Source organism: Podarcis raffonei, chromosome 8 (assembly GCF_027172205.1).
Source record: "Podarcis raffonei isolate rPodRaf1 chromosome 8, rPodRaf1.pri, whole genome shotgun sequence".
NCBI lineage: Eukaryota > Metazoa > Chordata > Lepidosauria > Squamata > Lacertidae > Podarcis > Podarcis raffonei.
Window position 1 is genome coordinate 19376920 of NC_070609.1, and position 17559 is coordinate 19394478.

At 46.4% G+C, this 17559-nt stretch overlaps 1 protein-coding gene across 1 annotated transcript in view; it reads left to right on the top strand.

The window, feature by feature from the left end:
• LOC128419262 (IgGFc-binding protein-like) overlaps positions 1-17559 on the top strand; it is a 55599-nt gene that overhangs the window by 31731 nt on the left and 6309 nt on the right. The window contains exons 2-10 of the mRNA XM_053399711.1: positions 1734-2963; positions 5271-5445; positions 8620-9168; positions 9337-9509; positions 9633-10417; positions 11901-12474; positions 13549-14138; positions 15002-15569; positions 16256-16860. Coding sequence (XP_053255686.1) covers positions 1734-2963; positions 5271-5445; positions 8620-9168; positions 9337-9509; positions 9633-10417; positions 11901-12474; positions 13549-14138; positions 15002-15569; positions 16256-16860 — 5249 coding nt within the window. The remainder of the gene's footprint in view (positions 1-1733; positions 2964-5270; positions 5446-8619; positions 9169-9336; positions 9510-9632; positions 10418-11900; positions 12475-13548; positions 14139-15001; positions 15570-16255; positions 16861-17559) is intronic.

Here is a 17559-nt window from a genome sequence, read left to right on the forward strand (position 1 = left end):
ATTTACACAATGAGTCCCATCTGATTGGCTGATTCTGCTTTCCTCCTGGAGCCTGATTGGTCTTCTCCTGCAGGCCAATCAGTTGTTGCATTCTACGATCCTACCTGTCTGTTGTTCTAGGATCCAAGCTTAGTACATAACAGCCACATTCCTGTCTAGGCAACTTCCTGGAGGCCACATGCCAGGGATGGGTAGGAATGTCTAACAGTTTTCACAAAAAGAGAGATAGAAGTAAAAATTGCTTATGATAACTTATTGGTCTCATCTTCAGAACAAAAATCAATCCAACAAATACGATTGGTATTTGCTGTTGTTACATTCAGTCTGCAATGATAAGTATTTCATTATGTGTTTTTCCCTCATTTGCAATGCATTTCCTTTGCATTGAAATGAATGGGGTGGAATAACGTAACAACAACATAGCTCACATAATTTATGTAATTACGTAAGTTATGTAGCTGCGAGAAAAGCCATTCTGCCATCACAAATCATTTGTTTGTTTGTTTGTTTGTTTGTTTGTTTGTTTGTTTATTGTTCATTGGCTGCCTCTTAAGATGTAGCCCTTAGAAGGCTTAGAAAAGGTAAAGGACCACCGACAGTTAAGTCCAGTCATGAACGACTCTGGGTTTGTGGCGCTCATCTCGCTTTACTGGCCGAGGAAGCCGACGTTTGTCTGCAGACAGTTTTTCCAGGTCATGTGGCCAGCATGACTAAGCCGCTTCTGGCGAAGCCAGAGCAGCGCACGGAAACGCCGTTTACCTTCCCGCCAGAGCGGTACCTATTTATCTACTTGCACTTTGACGTGCGTTCGAACTGCTAGGTTGGCAGGAGCTGGGACCGAGCAATGGGAGCTCACCCTGTCACAGGGATTTGAACCACCGACCTTCCGATCAGCAAGCCCTAGGCTCAGTGGTTTAGACCACAGCGCCACCCGTGTCCTATATATTAAAAACAAGAACATCCTACATTGTAAGTCAGCAGCAGTATGCACAGATAAAAAATTGGAGCAATTAATTTGAACATTAATAAAACTTCACCATAGATTCCAATAAATAAATAATACTGAAACATTTTCAGAACAGCTCAATCAATTTAAATTAGTTGCATTAGAAGACAGGAGTGGGAAACCTTTTCAGGGTGGGATATTGAAGTCTCCACACAGCTGTGACGATGAAGGATAGAAACCTAACTTATATATATATATATATATATATATATATATATATATATATATAGTTAGATGTCTCACAGTTTGAACAGAAAACTATAGATTAAAGTGCTTTGGGGCCCATGTGCAACCTGCAATCTATGTTGCACTCACTATTTTTTATTTAACAAAATTGATATACCTCTTGCTAGAACAAAAGACCTCTAACTTGTTTACCAAAAAAAGTCTTTAAAAAGTCATGCAAGTCACTTTTAGCTCTCTTTAGGTAACAAGTAACTAGTAAGTAGTAGTAGTAGTAGTAGTAGTAATAATAAAACCAGTAATTATTACAAATGTTGCAGTTACATACCTGGATAGGCTTGCTAGAATAAAAATGGTTTAGCAGCCCCTGAAAACAGTACAGCTCGCTGTCTTCCCATAGGCATCAGGTTTGCCACTGTGAGAACAGTAGGCTGGGATATATAAACCTTCAGCTTGATTCTGCCTTCAGAGGCAGAATACTGCCTTGAGAGCCATTTTGATTTTCAGTTATTTCAGCAAATGCATCCCTCTCTCATCTCTTTAGGTAGAGTTTCTGGGCGAACCCAAGGGAAGCACTTCATAACAGCCTTCATGCAGAACGGGTTGCAGAAAAGCTTTGAGGATGGCAGTTTCAAACTCTTCGTCACTGGCCTAAAAGACGGCACCTCTGTCACTGTTGCCGTCTACAAGACCAAGTTCCTGAGGGACTTTGCTGTCAAGCGTGGTGAGACCGTGCCAGTACAGTTGCCAAGTAACGTCGAAATGGTTGGAAGCAACAAATTCCACTCTGCCGTCATCGTCAGGGCCTCCCATGATGTCACGGTCCTCTCACTTAGCTCCAAACCCAACTCAGTTGCCACCACAGTTGTCTACCCCAGGTATTTACTTGGGAATACTCACTATGTGGTGACACCTTCTGGAGAGCCTTCCAAGGGCTTCCAGGAGTTCTCCGTGGTATCCAGCCAGGACCCTACTCAAGTCTTCATCTATGTCACCGGCCAAGTGACTTTCCATGGGGTGACTTATGGGCCAGGAAGCAAGCTCGTTGTCTCCCTTGAAGCTTACCAAGCTGTCCAGATCCAAAGCCACCAGGACCTTTCTGGCACCAAAGTGGTCTCTCACAAGCCGGTTGTAGTCTTGTCTGGCCACAGTTGCATTTGGGCACATGACAATTGCCAGCATGTTTTTGAGCAGCTGCTGCCCACCCGGAAATGGGGCAAAGAATTCTTGGTAGCCCCACTGCCCTTCCAGACCAATTACGATGTGGCCTATGTGGCTGCTTGCCAGACAACACACCTCCAAGTCCGTTCTGGCACCCATTATGCCAAGCACCATTTACAAGATGGGCAGGTGATTGCAGTTGAAGTGAGAGGCCAAAAGCCCCTGTACATCTCTTCCAATGTGGGTGTCCAAGTGCTGTTCTACGCCACAGGAGGGGTCAAAGAGGGTGTTCCCTATGACCCCTTCCTCTCTGGTGTCCCTGCAATGTCTGACTACTCCAAATCCTACGGCATCCTGGGTCAGGAAGGCTTCCACAACCTGGGACTCATTGTCGCAGAGAGCAGAACGTGCCAGAGCATTACCTTAGACAAGCAACCACTGCATTATGCACACTGGCGGGTCATACCAGGCACTTCCTACTCCTGGACTGAGTTCATCTTCAGTGGGCACCAGGCAATGCACTTTGTAGAACACCCCAAGTCTACCTTCAGCCTTCTGAGCATTGGGGTCGCCCCACACAATAGCTATGGCACTGTGGCCTTTGCCATCCATTGTAAGTCCTGCCTTCCTTCCTCCTTTCCATCCTTCCTGTTACATGCTGCACATCCAGAGTTCCCCTGATGTATCCAAGATCTCAAAGTCATCTCCAGCTGCCATATCTATTTCTTCTTCTTAACCTATATCACCATATCCCAGAGGTAAGGAAGCTGCGGCCTTCCATATGTTGTTGGACTCCAACTCTCAACTACATGGCCAATGAACAGGGATGGCAAGAGTTGTAGTTCAGCAACTATTGGAAGACCACCAATGTCCAGTCTCTGGTGCAGGAGCTATTGTGTCTTTTTCAGTCTGAGCACAATTAAGGCAAAGTTTGCTTCTGCACTAGAGCCATTGAGCACTGCTAAGGCATTGCTTGTACCCAATCAGCTGGAAGAGGGATTAAAATGGTCATTCCATTCAGTATTTAATGCTGTTACTAAATTTAGCAAAGCCCACCAGCAATGCTATTTTTCTAGAAAAAAAGGTGCCAGAATTCACCATGAACGCCTCCCTCATTCTCTTAGAATGGCAATGGCACCCACCTGAAAGGTGCCAGAGCTGAGTTCTAATGAGTTCTGGCTGGGGGGGACCCTGCCCACCAGCAAGGCCAAGATCCTACAATAATGTTTATTCAGAGGCCTCATTCAGTAAAAATCCCTACAATTTTAGAAGTTCCCTCTGTGTGGCTCCTACCAACTGTAGTATTAGAGAGGAATTGCCTCTTAAAAGCTTCTTAATGAATTAGTTCCTGTTCTAATCAGAGGGGCTTTGATTCTTCATTTCCTCACTTCTTTCTTTTTTATAAATTGCAGTTGACAAAAAGAAAAGAAAAGAAAAAGAATGAGAGCAAACCAATGAACAAAGTTTGCCTCCCTTGAGAGAACAGGAGCTAAGAAATTCAATGTTAAATGTACTTACGATTTGCTTAATGATTTTATTACATGTTCACTTTCACTGAATACTGTGCACAGCCTAAACACACACACACATCAAGCAGTCTAGAAATTTTCAAAATAAAATAAATCTATAATGCCATGTCCCTACTGAGCAGGAAGCGTAAGATCCAAGAAGGAAATTTCTAATTAAAAGGGCATTAGCCCTGAAAAACTTCAGTAACATTACCTGTGCACTCTGTTCCATTTTTAATTTTAAAAATTGATGCAAATCAGGTCTGAAAAAGGTGGATGGGGAACTCAGAAAGCACTGGAATGCAATAGATTGGCAATTCCATTTTCTGGATTCTCTCTGACAAGTGAGTTATCAAAGGATTAAACTGCTACTATGGAACATTTAGGCTGCTTTAGTAAGGGAATTACAGAAGTTTGAGAGAAGTGTCATGCAGCACTGTGTTCTCCCATCTTGGGTGTCCAGATATTGCTGTATCCCATATCTCATCATCCCCAGCCAGCTTTGGATGGTGACAGTTGTAGTTCAACAACAGGGGGACCCAAGGTTGAAGAGCACAGGTACATCACGCAATTTGGCAAAAAAGGGAAACAGAAGTGATCTTATGACATGTCGGACCATTTGCTCACCTAGTCCAGAACAATCTGCTTTCCTTGGCAGCAGAGCTGCAGGGCCCTACCCAACTCCTGTTACCTGACTTGTAAACAGAGGTGCCAAGGACTGAGCCTGGAACATAGACACAACCTGCAAATGGTCTAGAACTGACCAAGCAACAGTTCCAGCTGATCAGCCAGCTAGCAAGGGAGTGAGGGGCACCAAAAGTGTAAGGAAAGGCAAAGAGGAAGAAGTGCTTGAAGAACTGCTTTGCATGCAGAAGGTCCTTGGTTTCTCCTGGTAAGGCTGGGAAAGGCTCCCTATCTGAAACTTTTGCAGAGCCACATCCAGTCAGTGTGGACAATGCTGAGCTTGTTGGGCCAATGGTCTGACTTTGTAGGAGGCCGCTTGCTGTGTTTCTATGTGCTTTTGTACTTACATGACCTACTTCTCCTTAGGGCTGAACACAAAGAGCCTTCTCTAATTAGCTGAGTGCACAGGTAGGTTGATATGGGAGGAAAGAAGGGAGGACAGTGCTATATGAAGAAACCTGCAGTCCCATGATCCCTTTCCATCAGTCATGCTTGGCTTGGGCTGATGGAAGCTGATGCCCAACAACATCTGGAAGGCCACAGTTTTCCTCACCTATGATGTACAGAAATGGTTGGTGGTGGGGGACAGGCTTTGAGATTCTGTGGAACAGGGCATTATTTCATAGCCTATTATTTCCTTTTCTCTTTCATGTCTTTCTGGGCCTTCCAAGATATTTCTGTACTGATAGCTCTTCCATTTACCCTCAGTGATTCTTTGTGTTTTCTAGCAGCCCTGCCTCCACTGAGCCCTCATCCCATCCCCTGCAGTGGAACGAGTTGTGGAAAGGGATACGTATGCAGCATTACGCACAATCAGCCACAATGCGTCCCAGAACCTCAGACCTGCAATACCATCCAATGCCAAGAGGGGACAGTGTGCAAGATAGTAGAGGGCCATGCCAGGTGTGTCCCTCACCCACCATCTTGTCATCAAGTCCAGTGCCAAGAAGGGTCAATATGTGACCTAGCTGGTGGCTTCCCTAAATGTATCCCAGCACCGGCATCCTGTGAGAATACTCAATGCAAGCCGGGAACAGTGTGCAGCCTCATCAATGGCTGGCCCCAGTGTGTGCCCCACCAGCCTTCCTGCCACAAAGTCCAATGTGAAGTTGGGACTGAATGCGAGGTTGTCCATGGTCAGCCTAAATGTGTCCCGGTAACAGCATCATGCGGTGTCCTTCTTTGTGATAAAGGGGCCATGTGTGAAGTGATCAATGGCTATCCGACGTGTGTCCGATTGCCACCATCCTGCCTGCATACTGTCTGCGAGCAAGGGACTGTGTGTAATATTGTGGATGGTTGGCCTAAGTGTGTCCCAGGGCCATCCTGTGCCAATTTAAATTGTGTGGCTGGCACTGAATGCAAGACTGTGAACAACTTGCCCAGGTGTGTACCCGTCCTACCGTCTTGTGACAAAGTTCACTGCAAGCAGGGGACAGTATGTAAGATCGCTAATGGGATTCCCGCCTGCGTGCCCATTGCCCCTTCCTGTAGCACCATTCACTGCAAAGAAGGGACAATCTGTGAGATCACCGATGGCATGCCCAAGTGTGTGCCCACCGTAATATCCTGTGACAAAATCCAGTGCGCAATGGGAAATGTCTGCAAAATGGTGAACGGGTGGCCCAGCTGCGTGCCCCTGCCGCACTCCTGTGAGAATACTGAATGCAAAACGGGAACAGTGTGTGATATTGTCAATGGCTGGCCGACGTGCATCCCAGATAAACCAACATCGTGTGCGTCCTTTGTTTGCACAGAAGAGGCCGTGTGTGAAATGGTTGATGGCAAGCCAACATGCATACCCATCCCGCTTTCCTGTGACAGATATAAATGCAGACAAGGAACTGTATGTGAAATAGTGCATAACTGGCCCACGTGTGTGCCTTTGCCATCTTCATGTCAGAAAACAAAATGCGCAGAGGGGACTGTTTGCAAATTCATTGATGGAAGGCCCAAATGCATTCCCATCCCTCCCACCTGTGACAAGTTGCAATGTAAAGTGGGAACCATCTGTAAAACAGTTAACGGATGGCCAGAATGTGTTCCAGCCCCTCACTCCTGTGAAAACGTCTACTGTAGACAAGGGACCGTTTGTAAAATCATCCAAGGTTGGCCCCAGTGCACAGCAATCCAACCGTCCTGTGACAAAATCCATTGCAGTGAGGGGACAACTTGTAAAATGGTTGATGGTTGGCCTCAGTGTGCGCCTATCCCACCCACCTGTGACAAACTCGGCTGCAGGGATGGGACTACTTGTGAAATTATAGATGGTTGGCCAATGTGTGTTCCAATCCCAGCCTCTTGTGACAAAATCCAGTGCAAAGAAGGAACACTTTGTAAATTAGTTGATGACTGGCCCACCTGCATTCCCATTAGAAACTCATGTGAAAAATTCACCTGCAATACAGGAACTGTGTGTGAGATATATGAAGGGCATCCAAGGTGTATTTCCGTCTCACCTTCTTGTGACAAGTTCCATTGCAAAGAAGGGACAGTTTGTGAAATCAGTAGTGGTTGGCCCACATGCGTTCCCCGTTCCAGCTTGTCATCCTGTGAAAAAGTTACCTGCAGTGCAGGGACCAAGTGTGAGATATACGAAGGGCATCCAAGATGTATTTCCGTCTCGCCTTCCTGTGACAAGTTCCATTGCAAAGAAGGGACTGTATGTGAGATCAGTAGTGGTTGGCCCAAATGTGTTCCACATTCCAGCTTGTCCTCTTGTGAAAAAGTCAGCTGCAGTGCAGGGACCAAGTGTGAAATATACGAAGGGCATCCAAGATGTATTTCCGTCTCGCCTTCCTGTGACAAGTTCCATTGCAAAGAAGGGGCTGTATGTGAGATCAGTAGTGGTTGGCCCACATGCGTTCCCCGTTCCAGCCAAGCTTCCTGTGAAAAATTCAGTTGTCATGCAGGGACCAAGTGTGAGATATATGAAGGCCATCCAAGATGTATTTCCGTCTCGCCTTCCTGTGACAAGTTCCATTGCAAAGAAGGGACTGTATGTGAAATCAGTAGTGGTTGGCCCAAATGTGTTCCCCGTTCCAGCTTGTCATCCTGTGAAAAATTCAGCTGCAGTGCAGGGACCAAGTGTGAGATATATGAAGGGCATCCAATATGTATTTCCATCTCACCTTCCTGTGACAAGTTCCATTGCAAAGAAGGGACAGTTTGTGAAATCAGTAGTGGTTGGCCCAAATGTGTTCCCCGTCAAAGCTTGTCCTCTTGTGAAAAATTCACCTGCAGTGCAGGGACCAAGTGTGAGATATATGAAGGGCATCCAAGATGTATTTCCATCTCACCTTCCTGTGACAAGTTCCATTGCAAAGAAGGGACAGTTTGTGAAATCAGTAATGGTTGGCCCAAATGTGTTCCCCGTCAAAGCTTGTCCTCTTGTGAAAAATTCAGCTGCAGTGCAGGGACCAAGTGTGAGATATATGAAGGGCATCCAAGATGTATTTCTGTCTCGCCTTCCTGTGACAAGTTCCATTGCAAAGAAGGGTCAGTTTGTGAAATCAGTAGTGGTTGGCCCAAATGTGTTCCCCGTCAAAGCTTGTCCTCTTGTGAAAAATTCAGCTGCAGTGCAGGGACCAAGTGTGAGATATACGAAGGGCATCCAAGATGTATTTCCGTCTCGCCTTCCTGTGACAAGTTCCATTGCAAAGAAGGGACTGTATGTGAAATCAGTAGTGGTTGGCCCAAATGTGTTCCCCGTTCCAGCTTGTCATCCTGTGAAAAATTCAGCTGCAGTGCAGGGACCAAGTGTGAGATATATGAAGGGCATCCAAGATGTATTTCTGTCTCGCCTTCCTGTGACAAGTTCCATTGCAAAGAAGGGACAGTTTGTGAAATCAGTAGTGGTTGGCCCAAATGTGTTCCCCATCAAAGCTTGTCCTCTTGTGAAAAATTCAGCTGCAGTGCAGGGACCAAGTGTGAGATATATGAAGGGCATCCAATATGTATTTCCATCTCACCTTCCTGTGACAAGTTCCATTGCAAAGAAGGGACAGTTTGTGAAATCAGTAATGGTTGGCCCAAATGTGTTCCCCGTCAAAGCTTGTCCTCTTGTGAAAAATTCAGCTGCAGTGCAGGGACCAAGTGTGAGATATATGAAGGGCATCCAATATGTATTTCTGTCTCGCCTTCCTGTGACAAGTTCCATTGCAAAGAAGGGACAGTTTGTGAAATCAGTAGTGGTTGGCCCAAATGTGTTCCCCGTCAAAGCTTGTCCTCTTGTGAAAAATTCAGCTGCAGTGCAGGGACCAAGTGTGAGATATACGAAGGGCATCCAAGATGTATTTCCATATCGCCTTCCTGTGACAAGTTCCATTGCAAAGAAGGGACTGTATGTGAGATCAGTAGTGGTTGGCCCACATGCGTTCCCCATTCCAACCCAGCTTCCTGTGAAAAATTCAGCTGCAGTGCAGGGACCAAGTGTGAGATATACGAAGGGCATCCAAGATGTATTTCTGTCTCACCTTCCTGTGACAATTTTCATTGCAAAGAAGGGACAGTTTGTGAAATCAGCAGTGGTTGGCCCAAATGTGTTGCCCGTATGAGCCCACCTGCTTGTGAAAAAATCAGCTGTCATGCAGGGACTGTGTGTGAGATATATGAAGGGCATCCAAGGTGTATTTCCATCTCGCCTTCCTGTGACAAGTTCCATTGCAAAGAAGGGACTGTATGTGAGATCAGTAGTGGTTGGCCCAAATGCGTTCCCCATTCCAGTTCACAATTTTGTGGAAATGTCAGCTGCAGTGCAGGGACTGTGTGTCAAATGGCTTATGGTTGGCCCAGATGTGTTACAATCTCACCCTCCTGTGACCAATTTAGTTGCAGTGCAGGGACTGTGTGTCAAATTGTTTCTGGTTGGCCCACATGTGTTCCCATCCCACCCTCCTGTGGAAATGTCAGCTGCAACGTCGGGACTGTATGTCAAAAGGTTTTTGGTGGGCCCCAATGTGTTCCCAGCCCACTTTCCTGTGCAAAATTCAGTTGCAGTGCAGGGACAGTGTGTCACATGATTTCCGGTTGGCCCCAATGTGTTCCGAGCCCTCCTTCCTGTGACCACTTCCGTTGCCAAGATGGGACAGTTTGTAAAATTGTGGACTACTGGCCCAGATGTGTTGCTGTCCCACCATCCTGCGACAGAGCACATTGTCAAAGAGGGACTGTTTGTGAGGTCATCAGTAGCTTGCCAACTTGTGTACCCATTCTGTCTTCCTGTAACAAAACTCACTGTACACAAGGAATGGTGTGCCAGATTGCACATGGCCGGCCAACATGTGTTCCAGCAGCAGCACCTTCTTGCGCTTCTGTACATTGTCAAGTGGGGACTGTGTGTCGGCTTGTTAATGGATTCCCCCAATGTGTGCACAACCCACCTTCCTGTGACAAATTCCGCTGCAGTGTGGGGACTGTCTGTCAGATTGTGAATGCCTGGCCCCAGTGCGTCCCTCTGCCGAGCTCCTGCCATAGCACCCATTGCCAAAGGGGAACTGTATGTCAAGTTATAAATGGACAGCCCAAATGTGTGCCAGTAGCAGCACAAGCATGCCGCACAATTCACTGCAAGAGAGGGACAACCTGTAAAGTTGTGAATGGTGTCCCCAAGTGTGTGTCTGTTTCGCCCGCCCAGTCAATCTGCTGGGCCTCTGGACAACCCCACTACCACACCTTTGACGGACGCAGCTACGATTTCCAAGGTACCTGCACTTACACCGTGGTTAAGACCTGCCAACCCACTTCGGCTCTACCTTTCTTCCATATCTACACCAAGAGCCAGAAGAACTCCCGGTTCTCTTTCGTCAGCCAGGTCACCATCTCTGTCTATGGCTCCAACATCACCATGGTCAAGTACGAATATGGCCTTGTCAGAGTAAGAGCCCATCTCTGTGTGGTTTTATTAAAACTGAGGAAGTGGCGCCAGGGGTTGGGAATCTATAGTTGTTGCTGGACTTCCAGACTGTTGGCCATGCTGGCTGGGGCTGATGGGAGCTGAAGTCCAATAACAACTGGAGGGCTACAGTTTGCTTATTTATTTTATTTCTCTCACACACTATAGCATTCCAGGGTAGGTTACGAGAGAGAGAGAGAGAGAGAGAGAGAGAGAGAGAGAGAGAGAGAGAGAGAGAGAGAGATTGGTTCAGCAGCCTCTGCAGGGCCAGCAGTTTCCTACACCTTTTTTCTTTTAATTGCTGCATTTGAAGGTGGTAGAGATTTTGTCTCCTATCTACCTTTGTCAGAATCCACTTATCTGAAACCATCCTTCTTTACTGCGCTATTCTCACAGTTTTTCAGACACTCCCTGATTTTCCAAATTTGCATTTGTCATCTCTGGGTGCTTCCCCACAAAAGTACTTGACTATTCCAAGTATAAGGATCCGTACGGATCAGGAATAAATATGGCTCTGTTTATATTTTAATGTGAGCCTACCAAGTTCACATTTTCTGAAATGATATGCAAACTCAAACAGTTCACTTTCAAAATTTGCAATTCTCTGAATTTTGCATTGCAGTTCTGCAACCGAAAAAAAGGGCCGAAAATGTGGCATTAGGGGAAAGCATGAATAAAAACACCAATAGCCGTGAAATGCATTGTTAGAAAAACCTGCTTGCAAAAATGTGCATATTTGGAGAAATGCACAATGAAATGTTGACAACTTTGTGAGAACATTATTTTTAAAAGAAACGAATTGCAAAGTGAAGCAGAAAAGCAGCAAAGTGAACTTAAGCCTAGAAAAAAGAGAAGCTGACAGATTCACGCAGACCTACTCCTTTCTCGGTGTTGTTGTTTTTAAGTAAACGTGTTCTGACTGAGCCACAGAAACATAAGAAGCTGCCTTATGAAAAGTCAGATTATTTTCCCACCTGGCCTAGTATTGCCTGTTTTGACTGGCAGCAAGTCTCCAGCTACAAAGTCTTCTTGATCCTTTTTTGAACCTGGAGATATGCAAGGGACTGTCTTTTAAAATCAGAGAGCTTGTTTCATGTCACCTGGAAGTCACGTGATCACAAATGATTCTACTTTATTAGTCAGAATCACAACTAAAGTTGCTTCTTTAAATAGAAACTTTCTGAAAGAGAAGTTTGACCTCACTAGAAATGTTGGCGTTTTGCTTCATCACAGCCTTTGCAAACCTGGATTCCTCCAGAGGTTGTTGGGACTCCCAACACCCATCATCGCTCGCCATTGGCCACACTGGCTGGGGCAGATGGGAATTGGAGCCCCCAAAAGCTGGAGGGCATCGGGTTAGGGGATGCTGCTGTGTCACTTCAATACAATTAAATTGCAGAGTATATGTATATAATCTTAACTAAATAATAATAATAATTATTTTATCTGCCTATGCCGCTTCCAGGTCAACCAAGTACGCTCCCGCCTGCCCATAAGCATGCATGATGGGAAGCTCTCTTTATACCACAGAGGAGGCCAACTGGTTGTTGAAACATCATTTGGTCTGAAAGTTTACTATGACTGGAACTATTACCTAGTGGTGAAGGTCACTCCAGCCTTTCGGAGCCATATCTGCGGCCTCTGTGGCAACTACAACGGGGACCCCAATGATGACTTTATGACATCTTTGGGAGGCTTTGCCACCGATCCTGTGGAGTTCGGCAGGAGCTGGAAGGTGGAAGATGGTGATAGCCAATGCAGTCATGGCTGCCACGGAAAATGCTGGCGCTGTTCTCCAGAGCTGGCGACCAGATACAGAGCGGAGACTTATTGCGGCCTGCTTACTAAGCACAGAGGTGGCCCGTTCCGACATTGCCATGCCTTGATTGACCCCAAGCCCTATTTGAACGACTGTGTGATTGATTTGTGTGCCTTTGAGGGCTACAAGCAGATATTATGCCGAGCACTGAAGACTTACGCTGATGCCTGCCAAAGAGAAGGGGCAGTGATATCTGCCTGGAGAAAACATGCCGGCTGCCGTGAGTACTGCAGAGCATTCATGGAGAGAGGGATCGAGCTACTTATGCAATTATGGGCACCTAGATGAGGGTCATATTGTAGTATTTATTATTTACGTGTGAAATACATATCCTGCCCTTCCTCCCAAAGGAGTCTAGGGAAGCAAACGCACAAAAGATAAAGTCATTAAAACATCTAAAATATATAAGAAAGTTTCCAACACAGATGCAGACTGGGAACGATCTCTGCTTAAAAGGCTTGTGCAAAGAGACAGGTGTTCACTAGGAACCAAAAGATAACAGAGGTGGTGCCTGTTTAATATTTAATAGGAGGGAGTTCCCAAGGGTAGGTGCTATTACGCTAAAGGACAAATTACTATATTGAACGGAATAGCCCTCCTGATAAGATGATGTCTGCAGGAAACGCTCTCCTGGAGAGTGCTGTGATCAGTTGGGTATATAAGGGATGAGATGGTCGTCTAAGTAAGCTAGTCCTTGAACTTAGCCCAGTATTAATTGGCAGCCGGTGCAATTCTTTCAGCTGCATCATAACATGGTGGTAATATCCTGCCCAAGTGAGCAATTGAACTGCCACAGTTTGCACTTGCTAAAGCTTCCAGACTAACCTCAAATTCAGCCCTGCATAGACCCATTGCAGTAATGCAACCTGTGGTTCCAGAAGGGAATGTGTTTCATAACTGAAATACTGAAATACTGTGCACATATATGGGCATATATTAAGTAAGTGTATTCAGGAATACACTATCATAAAATAAAATAAAATAAAATAAAAAGATTTGACCCTGCTATTTAGCTAAAAGGCTCTCCCACAGTTCAGTAGTCCTGAACCGTCTTGTGGGGAGGGAAATGGCTATTTTATTTTGATAGGTAAGCTTGCAGCAAGGATGGGGAACCTATGGCCCTCCAGATGTTCTTGAACTACAGTTCCCATGATCCCTAGCCATTGGCCTTGCCAGCTGATAGGAGAACCCTGATTTAGAACCTCAATGTATTAGATGAAATGTTGCTATCAAGCAAAGATAGGGCTTTATGTAAGAACAGTGGATGTGCTCACCTCTGCTTTCCTTTCTGCAGCCATGTCTTGCCCTGACTACAGTCAATACATGCCCTGTGGCTCAGCATGTCCTGCCACCTGCACCAACCCTGATGCTCCAAAGCAGTGTCACCTGCCCTGCGTCGAGACCTGCCAATGCAAGGCTGGCTACGTGCTGGATAGTGGCAAGTGTATTCCCAAAAACCGGTGCGGCTGCGCCTACCATGGTCGTCTCTATGCGCCCAATGAGCAGTTCTGGGGTGACCAGCAGTGCCATCAGCGTTGCTTGTGCAGGGCGCAAGATAAAAAAGTGATCTGCCATGAGTCCCGTTGCAGGGAGATGGAAGGGTGCCATGTTGTCAATGGCATGAGAAAGTGCTACCCCACCTACTATGGGACCTGCACTGCTGTGGGACAGTTGCATTACGTCACCTTTGATGGGTTGCGCTATGACTTCTACGGGACCTGTGTTTATCGCCTGGTTGAAATCTGCCACAAGAGAGCAAACCTGACCCAGTTTCAAGTCCTGGTTCGGCATGAAAGGAAGGGACACAAGGATTATCCTGCCACCAAAGCCATTGAGATCAAAGTCTATGGTTTTACAATCACAGTCAGCCATAGTAAAGTCTTGGTGAGTGCACTTCTTCTGCCCTTCTGCTAGAACTCATGCAATTTCTTGGATTTATCAATCACTTCTTATTTCTGAGGTTGATTATTCAGTATGAAAGGAGCAAGCAACCCAAACAAGATGGTTTATTCACAATTATGTATTGATGTGGAGCTTTTAAAGTTCTTCTGTCTCCATAGTATCTTCTCCTAGGGCTAGGCACAACTCATTTTCATTTATGTATTTGCTTCTTTGTTTCCTTTCCTTTCTTTTATACCCACACTTTCTTCCATAATGGAATCCAAGGTAGCATACATGAACAAAGCTATCAATGGTTACCAGTCATGATGACTATGTTCTACCTCCACTGTTAGAGACAGATTGCCTCTGAATACCAGTTGCTTGGAATTGCAAGGGGGGAGAGTAGCCCTGTTGCACTTGTATCCTGTCTGTAGGCTTCCCAGGGGCATCTGGGAACTAGAATAATGAACCAGATAGACCATTGTCTTCATCCAACAGGGCTGTTCTTGTGTTCTTTTGTTCCCAAATATCTTGACTTGCAAGTTGAATACCTACAGGTGGTCCAACTATGTGTTCATTTATTTGCTGTGGTGGTTAGGACTGATGAGTGTTATAGCCCAAAACATCTGGACAGCATCCAGTTGGGGAAAATTTATCTAGCACATTACTGTTTACTTAGACTGGCAGTGGCTCTGAGACAGTGATTGGCAGGCAGAGTCTTTCCCATCACCTACTGCTACCTGGTCCATTTGAGTGAAGGCAAGACCTTTTCCCTGAAAAGCATGTGTTGTCCCACATCTGCTTTATACAACATCTCTAAATTCTTTTCTCTCTTTCTTTCTCCCTGCCTCACCTACCTTTTCCAGTTGAATGGATTGTTGGTCCACCTGCCCTACAACATTGAATACAACAAAGTTGCCCTCTACCGCCACGGCTGGGATATTGTGATCACGACTGATTTTGGTTTAACTGTCGCATTTGATGGGGCTAACAATATCCGTCTCACGGTGCCAGGAGCCTACAGGGGTGACGTGTGTGGCTTGTGTGGCAATTTCAATGGGCGGGCAGATGATGACATGACTCTGCAACACAGCCAAGTTCTGACAACCAACCCAGGGGACTTTGGCCGAAGCTGGAAAGTTCGGGACATCCCAGGGTGCATTGAGAAGGAGAAGGAGGCCTGTGCAGACCTTGTGAACATTGAACACTCACAGAAGACAAGCAAGGAGTGTGGCCTCCTGCTGGACATGCGTGGCCCTTTCAGGGAGTGCCACAGCAAGGTGCCACCTCAATCATATTTCAAAGACTGTGTCTTTGACTTTTGCTCCAACAAGACCAATAAAAATGCCGTCTGTCACATCATCTCCTCCTATGCCGCAGCTTGCCAAGCTTATGGCACCAGGGTCTATGAGTGGAGATCTGCCAGTTTCTGTAGTAAGTTCATGGGCAATAACCTTGCAGAAAGTGAACCCCCAGTTCCTGCCAAGGAATGATGAGTACATAAACTCCCAGGCCAATTTTCAAAATTATTTTATTTGATGGAGAAAGTGGATAGAAAGTTTTCCCCTTTCTCAGTACTTAGAGCTTGAGGTCGTCCACACTGATTGGCAGGTGATTCAGGCCATCTGTTGCTACAGATCGTGGTGGTTGCCACTTGCATACACAAAATGGGGATTTGACAGCTATCCGTGGAATGAAAAGTGGTATATAAATACATTGTAATATGTTATGTTCATCATCAATGATAGCTATAGTCATGATAGCTATAGGCGATCTCCAGGTTTCAGAGTTCATCTAAATCTGGGTAGCAGTTGCTGGAGAGCCTGATGGAAAAACCAGTTTCTTCACCCTCTGCTTGTGAACTTCTCAGAAGAATCTGGTTGGAATTTGTGGAAAATAGGATGTTGAATTGGATGGACTTTTTGATCTGATCCAGCTTATGCACTTATTCCTAAAGTCAGGATCAGGAGGTCTCCCTGCTAGAAACAAACTTAAGATTTGGAGATGTCTGAAATTAGTATCTCTTCCTACACTTACATTTTAGGTTGGGGGGATTAGGAGAAGACGCCAGACTGAGTGGGGTTCAACCAGGTCAATAATGTCTTCCTGTCTCTCTCCAGCTCCTAAATGCAGTGCAAACAGCCGCTATAAAGTCTGCACCAGCAACTGCCCAGTGACGTGTCTCAGCCTCTTTAACCCAGTAGCGTGCACTACTAGATGCCACGAGGGATGCGAATGCAATGAAGGTTATGTTCTGAGTGGCGACCAGTGTGTTCCCATCTCCCAGTGTGGCTGTGTCCACCAAAGCTTCTACTACAAGGCGGGTGACTCTTTCTATCTCAACGGATTCTGCAAGGAGCGATGTGTATGCCAAGTAGGTGGCATCATGGACTGCCACCGTTCCTCCTGTGGTCCTAATGAGGAGTGTCGTGTGGTGGAAGGTGTCCAGAAGTGCCACTCACTTGCCCCCAAGAGGAGTGGCTCTTGTCATGTGGCTGGTGACCCACACTATCTCACCTTTGATGGCACCACATTTGACCTCCAGAGCAATTGCACCTACACCCTGGCTAGGAGCTGCACGCAGAAGACCTCCCTTCAGCCCTTCTCTGTCAACGTGGAGAATGAGAGGCGGTCCAGGGGCAAGGTCTCTGTGACAAAGGTCGTGTCAGTCACAGCTTATCAAAACACCATCTCCATCTTGCGGGAAAAGAGAGGCATTGTCCTGGTAAGTTTGTGAAACGGAGAGCAATGGAACATGGTTGCTTGCTCGAAAGACATGAGGGGTTGAATAAATAGGGTGAACGGTTGCAGCAATGAGGTATGGGAAATATTGGCTCAGGGGGTGGACTGTAGCTCAGTGCAGAGCATCTGCCATGTATGAAAAAGGTTCCAGGTTCAATCCCCAACACCTAGGGCTGGCAGAAACCCCTGAGAAACCCTGGAAGGTTCCTGCCAGTCAGTGTAGACAATACTGAGCTAGATGAACCAATGTTCTGGTTCAATATAAGACAGCTTCCTATGTTCGAGATGTGCACAGTAGAAATGTGTGGCTGGTGGGCAACAATCAATATACAATAGTCATATTAGCAAAGCTAGATCTAGGTTTGGGGGAGGCCTTGGGAAAGTCTCTACAGGTGGGCCCCCTACTTCATTAGTGAGTCCCTGTGGCCAAAGCTGGCAGCAGCAGCACTACAATTAGTGTTTGGCAGGGCCATATTACCCATAGGTGCTAGGGGTGCGGGGCACCCAGGCGCTGGACTCTCAGGGGCACCAGCCAAGAGTCCGGGCTCTTCTGCGGGCGGCTCTGCGCTGTGAGTTCGGGGGCGACCAAGCCAGTGAGATGCTGAGGTGGCCAGCCGGCTCCACCCTCATGTGTGCCTGGGACTGGGCAACTGGGGGGGGTGCTGGGTGGGTCTTTGCACCC